The 8,819-nt window shown below is 35.7% G+C and overlaps 1 protein-coding gene across 3 annotated transcripts in view; it reads left to right on the forward strand.

Moving 5' to 3' along the window:
- The window catches only part of TAF4B (TATA-box binding protein associated factor 4b), a 173,604-nt gene extending 165,734 nt beyond the window's left edge, over positions 1–7,870 (forward strand). For all 3 annotated transcript variants that reach the window (XR_011645958.1, XM_004465145.4, XM_004465146.4), the window contains one exon: positions 6,018–7,870. Coding sequence is in view for 2 of the 3 variants with exons in the window: in XM_004465145.4 (XP_004465202.1) it covers positions 6,018–6,185 (168 nt within the window). In the remaining variant the exon portion in view is untranslated. The remainder of the gene's footprint in view (positions 1–6,017) is intronic.
- Positions 7,871–8,819: the final 949 nt, after the last annotated feature.

The following is an 8,819-nucleotide window of genomic DNA, read 5'->3' on the forward strand; positions in this document are numbered from 1 at the left end:
TAGGAACCCAGGAAGCCTGAACCCTCACAGACACTGGCAGCCATCTTGCTCCAAATAGACTTTGGTGAGGGAAGTAACTTATGCTTTATGACCTGGTATCTGTAAGCTTCTACCACAAATAAACACCCTTTATACAAACCAACCAATTTCTGTTATTTTATATCAGCACCCCTTTAGCTAACTAATACCCTTAGATTTCAAGGTTCAAGAAAGATTGACTTTCTAAATTCAAATCAGTGTTTGGGGAAGAAAATGCTATCACCTCTGTAAAGTTGTGAATTATGAAAGACATTTCTGTCGGGTTACTAAATGTCCCTTGGGGATCGTTTCATTTATAACATTGCCTCGGGCCTTCTACTGCATCCTGTTAGAATGACCTCGTTTTCAACCCTGTGCAGGCAGCTGTAGTATGACTCTTTCCCTTGGATCCTTCAGGCTTGTCACATGACAGACTTGATCTGTGACCCCTTTGTCCCTTCCCCAGATGATTAGGTCTCTTTATTTTTTCTGTTTAACAAATTTGCCTTATTTTCTTTCCTCTTTTTTTTCTCTTATTCTCCCCTTCTAATTTCCTACCCAGATAAGATTTAGAGCAATTTATTTTTTATTATAGTATAGATGCAGAAAAGTACACAAATGATAAGATTCCTGAGTTTTCATGTTATGAACACACCCATGTAGGCAGTATTCAGATCAAGAAAGAGAATATCACCAGAAACCCAAAAAACCTCTCCAATCCCCTTCTTGTCCCTATTCCTCTCCCCCAAGGGAAATCACTATCCTGCTTTCATTAACTTTGCCTGCTTTTGAACTTTATAGAGACGGAATCAGACAGTATGTGCTTCTTTGTATCCTTTCATTTAACATTTTCTTTGTGATATTTACCCATGTTTGCAATTAGTTATTGTTGTATAGTATTCCATTGCATGAATATACCACAATTTATCCTCCTTTTGGTGGTCATTTAGATTGTTTCCATTTTAGGACTATTATGAATTGGAGTGCTGTAATATTCTTGTACATGACTTTTGATGAACATATATATTTTTGGGTATTTCAGTGGAATTGCTGAGATATGGTATATCCATCTAGCCATTTAATTTAAAAATTTATATAAAACACTAATTTCAGGCAAACTCTTAGTAAGAAACATTTATGAACATAAACAGATTCAGCTTTAGCATAATTTATCTGATTTATAGCTAAAGAAAGTATCTCTTGTTAAACAAATTGTAGTTTTAAATAGATAATAGATACACAACAAAATTGCCACTCACTTGCAATGACAAGCATTACTAACTTTCTTCCAAAGCTGAGTTGGTTGGGTCCATTCTGCAAAAATTGTATGAAAATAAATTTGATGGCAATAATTCACAATAGTTAAGCTCACATCTGAGTTATACTCCAGGTAGCAAAGCTAGCAGGAAAGAGTGCTAGTAGTGCTTGACTGCCAGGCTTAGCTGACGTTACAGAGGCCGAACACTTGTACAAATAACATTCATTACCAAGAACTCTGCAGAATTGTTAAGAGACTGGCTCTATACCGTAGACAGGCTCCAAGACAAGTAGCTAGGCAATTGTGCAGCCAAGACTAATCTTGTTTTTCTCTTCTAAAATGTGGACATTTCAAAATTTGCTCCATGGATACTTGTGAACAAGCTTAACCTAGTGTGAGTATAGTAATATGATTGTGGTATCATATCAAAAACTGGGTAACTTCTATTAAGGAAATTTTATTTGACCGTCACATAGATTGTGTCCCCAGTCATTCTGTGAACATGTATGGAATTGACAGTGTTTTTTGACCATAATGTTTTAGAGACCTTAAAGTATTTCCCATCAAGATGTTTTTGTTTTTGAAACAAAGTATGTTTTTTTAAAAAAAAGAATTAGAGTATAAAAGGGTTTCACTTACAACATTTATAATTTATGAAATTATTCTTTCAGAGTTATTTTTCTTTTTAATTTTATTTTTTAAACAGTAGTATGTAGACATATTGAAACTGAGAAATAGAAAACTCTTAAGAACTCATTCTTCCCTCCCTACACACCTAGTAACCACTATTCTGCTTTCTGGCTCTATAAATTTGCTTGTTCTAAGTGTTTCATGTAAGAGAAATCATACAATATTTTTCCTTTTGTGTGTTTGGCTTTGCTTTAAGATCATCCACATTATAGCATGTACCATCCCCCCTTTTTTATGGCTGAATACTATTCCATTGTTTGGATATATGACATTTTGTTTAATATTCATCTGTATGATGGACACTTAGGTTTTGTCTGCCTTTTGGCTATTGAGAATAATATTGTGATAAACATTGGTGTACAAATATCTGTTTGAGTCATTGCTTTTAATTCTTTGGGGTCCACAGGCTGCATCATTTTACATTCCCAGGAACAATGTACAACAGTTCCTGTTTCTCCACATACTTGCCAACACTTACTTTCTTTTTTTATTAATAACTGTCCTAGTGGATATGAAGTGGTATATCATTGTAGTTTTAATTTGAGTTTCTTTAATGGCTAATGACATTGTGTTTTTTCTAATGTGCTTACTGGATATTTGAATGTCTTCTTTGAAGAAATATATATTCAAATCCTTGGTCCATTTTTTAAAAATTTCCCCCTGCTCCCCATTGTTTGCACTCGCTGTCTGTTCTCTGTTCATCATCTTTTTTAGGAGGCACTGGGAACTGAACCCCAGACCTCCCATGTGGGAGGGAGGCACCCAATCACCTTGGCTCATTGTTTGTTGTGTCTCTCATGTGTTTCCTCACCATGTCTCTTCATTGTGTCATCTCGCTATACTTTCTAGTTTTGTCAGGTCAATGCACCAGCCCATCGCATCAGCTTGCTCTCTTGCCATCTTGCGCATCTTCTTTAGGAGGTACCAGAAACAGAACCCAGGACCTCCCATGTGGTAGGCGGGCACCCAGCTCCTTGAGCCACATCCACTTCCCAGGCTTGGTCCAGTTATAAGTTGGGTTTTTATCTTTTTATTGTTAAGTTGTAGAGTTCTTTATATATTATGGATATACAGTCTTGAACTGATAACAACTTAGTTTGACTAGTACCAACCTAGTTTCAGTAGTACAAACTCTCTTCTCATATGTATTTCTGTCTCTCACCCTTTATAATTGTTATTGACTCGGATTGTATCTTTATATACATTACATGCCCATTAACATTAGATTCATGTTATTTTATTCATTTACCTGTGAAGTCATTTTGAGGGGAAAATGGTTACAAATCAAAAGTAAAATAATATAGGATTTTATATTTACCTAGGTAGTTATCTTTACCATTGTTCTTTATTTTGTTTTCTTATGGCTTCAAGTTACTGGCTAGTATCCTTTTATTTCAGCCTGAAGGACTCCCTTTAGCCTTTTCTTTTTTTTTCAGGACATGTCTTCTGGTAATGAACTCTTTCAGCTTTTGAATATCTCTAAGTGTACTAATTTCTCCTTTATTTTTGAAATATAATTTTGCCAGATATACAGTTCTTGGCTGGCAGGAAATTTCTTTAAGAACTTTTAATATGCCATTCTACCTGTCTTCTGTCCATAATAGTTTCTGATGGGAAATCCATAGTTAATATTATCTGGGATCCCTTGTATGTGACAAATCTCTTCCAGCTCCCCTCTTTGTCTCTGGATTTTGACAATTTTGCTATAATGTGTCTTGGTACAGATCTCTTAGTGTCTGTCCTGCTTGGAGGTTGTTGAGCTTCCTGGATGAAAGATATATATATATCTATAGATATAGATATAGATATAGATATAGATATATCTCTTTCATTAGATTTGGGGTGGGGGTCGACCATTATTTCTTCAAATCCTTTTTCTACCCTTTTCTGTGTCTCTCTCTCTTATCCTTCTGGGGCTCCAATGATGTGTATTCTGGTATGCTTGACGGTGTCCGACAAGTCCCTCAGACTCTGTTCCTTTTTCTTCCTTATTTTTTCTTTCTGCTTCTCACACTGGATTATTTCAATTGTCTTCAATTTCACTGATCCTTTCTTCTGCCTGTTCATACCTGTTGTTGGATCTAATGAGTTTTGTTTTTTGTTTTTTGTTTTTTTTTTTCATTTCAAATACTGTACCTTGCAGCACCAAAATTTCTATTTGGTACCTTTTTTATAATTTCCATCTTTTTATTTTGTTCAGACAACATTTTCCTAATTTCCTTTAATTTATATATTTGTATTCCTTTAGCTCATTGAACATATTTAAGGCAGTTGATTTAAAGCCTTGACTAACAGTTCCAGTCCATGAGCTTCCTCAGGGATGGTTTCTAGAAAAAAAAATTTTTTTTCCTGTGAGTGGGCTGTACTTTCCTGTTTCTTTGTATGTTTTGTAATTTTGTGTTAAGAACTGGACATTCTGAGTATTGTGTTGTTAGAATTCTGGAAATCCTCTGGGATTGCTTGGTGTTTGTGCTGGTGGTGGTGGTTGCTGTATTGAGAGCTGGAGCTGTCATTGTGACTTTTTCAAACTAGTTTTGCTCCAGAATGGGGAATGGAAAAAGAAAAGAGGGGGGAAATAGGTATTGCTTCTTTAAGACTCCTCTGCCACTTTTGCCTGAGGAAAGTTGGAATAGTAATTGCTCTCAGAGCTGGCTCCAAGGATCAGAAGTAGCTGATCAAATACAATGATCAGAAATCAGACCACACAGACCTGGATTTTGGAGGACAAGATCCTTATAACCCACCGTGGCACCAGCAAGCTGTACCAGGAGCCCAAATAGTAGTCCCCACTGCTGCCTGCCATGTGCTGGGATGTATTTACTGTACTTTACTAGTCTTTTCCTCCACTTTTTACCTGGATGCTACACAGTGTTCCACTACACTTCAGATTTTCAAAATAGTTAATTTAGACTAGTTCCAAAACAACCAGTTCAATAGTTGTTTTGGTTAGAGAGACTGATTCCTGGAGCCTCCTATTCCACTATCCTTCCACAATCCTCTCTGGTTGTTCATTATTGAACCAATACATTCAAACCAAAAAATATTACTGATAATCTATTTTGTGTTGTGTACTGATAGAAATGATAGCCCCTTTCCCAAAAAAACCTGTGTTCTAGTGGGGATGTGGCAGTGAGGTCATATACTCATTACTGTAATACAATGTAAGGTAATTGCCGCAATGAAAATTCTGTGGTGGTCGTGGTGGTAGAGCTGGTAGAGGAAATTGGTCTTAGGATGAGGGATTGGCCTAGAATGCTTCTTCGCACATCACCTATTGGCAGAGGAACAGTGAGGCTAAATTTAAGATGCTTTGTAAAGGAGTAATAGGAAGTAAGGCTGGAAGGAAGCCAGGGTTATGAGGTTTATACCTGATTTGGTAATATTACAGTGATTAAGGCCACTCTCTTTAGATCAAATTAGAAATTTAGTTCTAACTTAACTTTGCTAAGTGGCCATGAACAGATTGCTTTACCTGTCTGAGCTCGTTTTCCTCATTTGATAAATGGGGACAGCACCCATATAACTTGACTGCAGTGTTATGTGAAAGAAAAGAGATAATGTGTGAAAAGTGATTAATTTAGTTCTCAGGACATACATTCTCAGGTAGCTACTATGAAGCCATTGAAGATTTGATAGGTTTTTTACATGTGTGTATGCCTGTGCAATCATCACCACCATCAAAATAATGAACATTCATAATTCCCAAAGTTTTGTATAAGGCTTTTAAAGAAAGAAAGTCTACCCCACAATGTGTGGGAAAGATTGGAGTGAAATAGAACCTGGAAATGCAGAAATCAGTTAAGATAATATTGCCATGGTCCAGGTGAGAGAGAATGAATAAATGAATGTGGTCATGTACTAGGTATGGTGGCAGTTTGCTTACCCCAAGAAAGGCCTGCTAGAGGATAAGGTTGGGTCTTCAACATTATGTCATCTCCAGCACCTAGCCCAGTAACCAGACAATAGCGGGCTCTTCAATACTAGAATTGACAGATTTTTGCTTTATTAGATAGTCCATATTTTAAACTGTTTCTCCCTTTATTCTATTTAGGGCTTAAAAGACAACCTTCTTGCTTCTGGGACATCCAGTCTGACAGCCACCAAACAGTTGCTTCGTCCAAGAATCACAAGAGTCTGCCTCAGGGACTTGATATTCTGTATGGAACAGGAAAGGGAGATGAAATATTCTCGAGCTCTGTATCATGCCCTATTGAAGTGACCACTCCACATTCTCTTCAGAGCCTTGCTATTTACTGCCAAAGAAGATACAAAAAGCATCATTGCACTCCTGAAATTTCAATTTTTGGAAAGTAATCACCAAAATGGAAGACCACTGTTTACAGTTATAAACTTTTATTAAATCTTACCTATCTATCCCATAGATTTCTTAATGACTATAATTCAGTATTGTCTTCTGAAAACCGGTTATAAGATAAAGCTTATGCAGAAGTAGGCATAGGCCTAACTCTGCATTTAATTACAGTAATTTAAGGCCCTGTCTGTAGCTACCTGCTTTTTTTGCCAAACTCTTTTTAACAGGTGAAATGTCTTTCCCTAATACAGCCTGCATTGGGATATAGCAAAAAGAAAGGAAAGGTCACTATAGTACTTATCAAGAAAAATGTATTTAATTCTATACTGATCTTGTCTCAAAATACTGTTTTTTCTCAGTTAGCATCAGAATTTCCTTAGCTAACTTTGACAGTCACTTTCTGTAGCTGAAGGTGGGAAGCCATGGGGCAGGGCCTGTGCTGGCTTTGGTTGGCTGAGTCCCAGTTCTGTCAAAACAGAGACAAATGGGGATAGTTTGTGCGTAAGGTTGCTATTCTGTGGTTCACATAACCACATACTGCTTTTGATACCAAGTGAGAGGGCATCCTTATCAGGAAAAACTTAATATTGAAGTTGCTGAATACCTTGTTGAAAAATGGAATTGGTGGGTAGTATTGCAAAGAATAGTGAGGCATTGAGTTCAAACTGGTAATGTAAAAATGAAAATGGAATCATAGAATAGGAAATGTGCTGCATATGTCCAAGGAGGGTGCATGGGGGCCAGGGGTGGAATTGGAACTCGAACGCAACTGATATGTGTTTGGTTGAAGTGGAAAAAAAAAATCACAGCCCAATCCAAAAGGAAAATGTATCACATATTTTCAAATGGCAGCATTTCAAAAGTAAGATGTTATTTTTTGTTTTATATTGTTTTAAATCCCCAAAAGGATAGTTTTTGTAAGTTGGAGCTTTTATTGTTCCCTCTCTTACAAAATCTTAGTTACCCTAAGTTTTAAACATCTTGGTGCATTTTAAAAATTCTAATTAGTGATTAGAAAATTTTGACAATAGGACTCATTTTGGATTCTGTACTTAAAAGTTAACATCACCCTCTCACTTTGGGGATCTTAGCTCTAAATATACTATGACAAATATGTTACATATATTTATCTGAAGAGGAAGCTGATTTTTGCAAAACAAATCCTCTGTTTTTTGTTTTTAATTCCACCTGTGTAGAATGTGGCAGATGAAAAATATAGCTATAGGTAGAAACACATACATAAAGAATGATTAAATCCTCAAAGAAAGTTTACAAACAGTGAAAAGCTGTACTTCTTAAATAAAGAATCCAGGAAAAACCCTCAAATATGTTATTCTTTATCCTGTTCTTCCCACTGGGACTCTTTTGGCCATGTTTTTGTTTCAGCAAGTTGTTAGGTAAAATGCTATAAATTATGTATATGTTAAGAGTATTTTGAGCAGAGATATATACTCAAAGTTGTTTTTGTATATTTAAATGCTTAGCTTTATTTTTTGTAAAGTGCTGCATACTTCCATATTTGTGTATAATCTTATTAATCGGATGTTTAAAATTATTTCAAATACTTCATTAAAACAATTATTTTATTATAAGAATAACTTGATAACTTTACTCAGTCACTGACTTCACATACCATTGTTATTAGTAATGTCAGCCCCTGAGTGCTTATATCTGCTGGGCAGTGGATCTTCCTTGTTTCTGCTTGTTACTTTGGAGTGTGGGCATTTGGGTTCAGAACCTTACTTCAGAATTAAGTTCACATCTAAGATCCAAAAAATCACTTCCTTGGAAATAGTTGTAAATTTATTTGCTATGTGACTCACAAAGAAACCTAAGCCTATTCATTACAAATCTTTTCTTGGCCCGTCAGAGGATACAGTAAAGAAGTCATACCATTTCTTTCTTACAGGCATTTTTTTCAAAATATAATATACATTTAAAAATTTTGTATTATAACATGTATCTTCCACACAAGCTCAAGTTACAAAATGGTGGCCTACCAAAAGCACTCTCTTTGACTCACACAATGTTGCCAAAGTTAATTACAAATATTCCACTTTCTTTGCAATTTCTACTTTTTTGGAAAAATTAGATCTGGAATCACTTCTTATTCAATTAGATCTGGAATCAATTAGATCTGGAATCAATTAGAAGTGGAATCACTTCTTATTGTTGCTCCAGTGGCAACAATCCACTGGAACCAAACAGTAGCAGTCCACTTTAAACACAGGGCATAAGTTTACCTTCTCTTGTCTGATCCCTTTAAGCACTGGAGTTTGTGATCATCTGCCTTCAACATTTGTCTTGGGTGATAAACAAGAAGAGGGGCAAGTATCAGAATTCTCTATTGCCTTTCCTTTATTTTCTAATAACTTTTAGGTATATTTTACATATCAGAAGAGTCACTCATTTTATCCATTTTTTAAAAATCTTAATATTTTATTTTCACATATATTCATATTTTCAGAACAATTTTGTTTGCGGTCCCCAGGTTATTCTGGCAGACTTGCAATGCTTGAATTTTTCACAAGACAGATACAA

Source organism: Dasypus novemcinctus, chromosome 16, assembly GCF_030445035.2.
Source record: "Dasypus novemcinctus isolate mDasNov1 chromosome 16, mDasNov1.1.hap2, whole genome shotgun sequence".
Taxonomy (NCBI): Eukaryota; Metazoa; Chordata; class Mammalia; order Cingulata; family Dasypodidae; genus Dasypus; species Dasypus novemcinctus.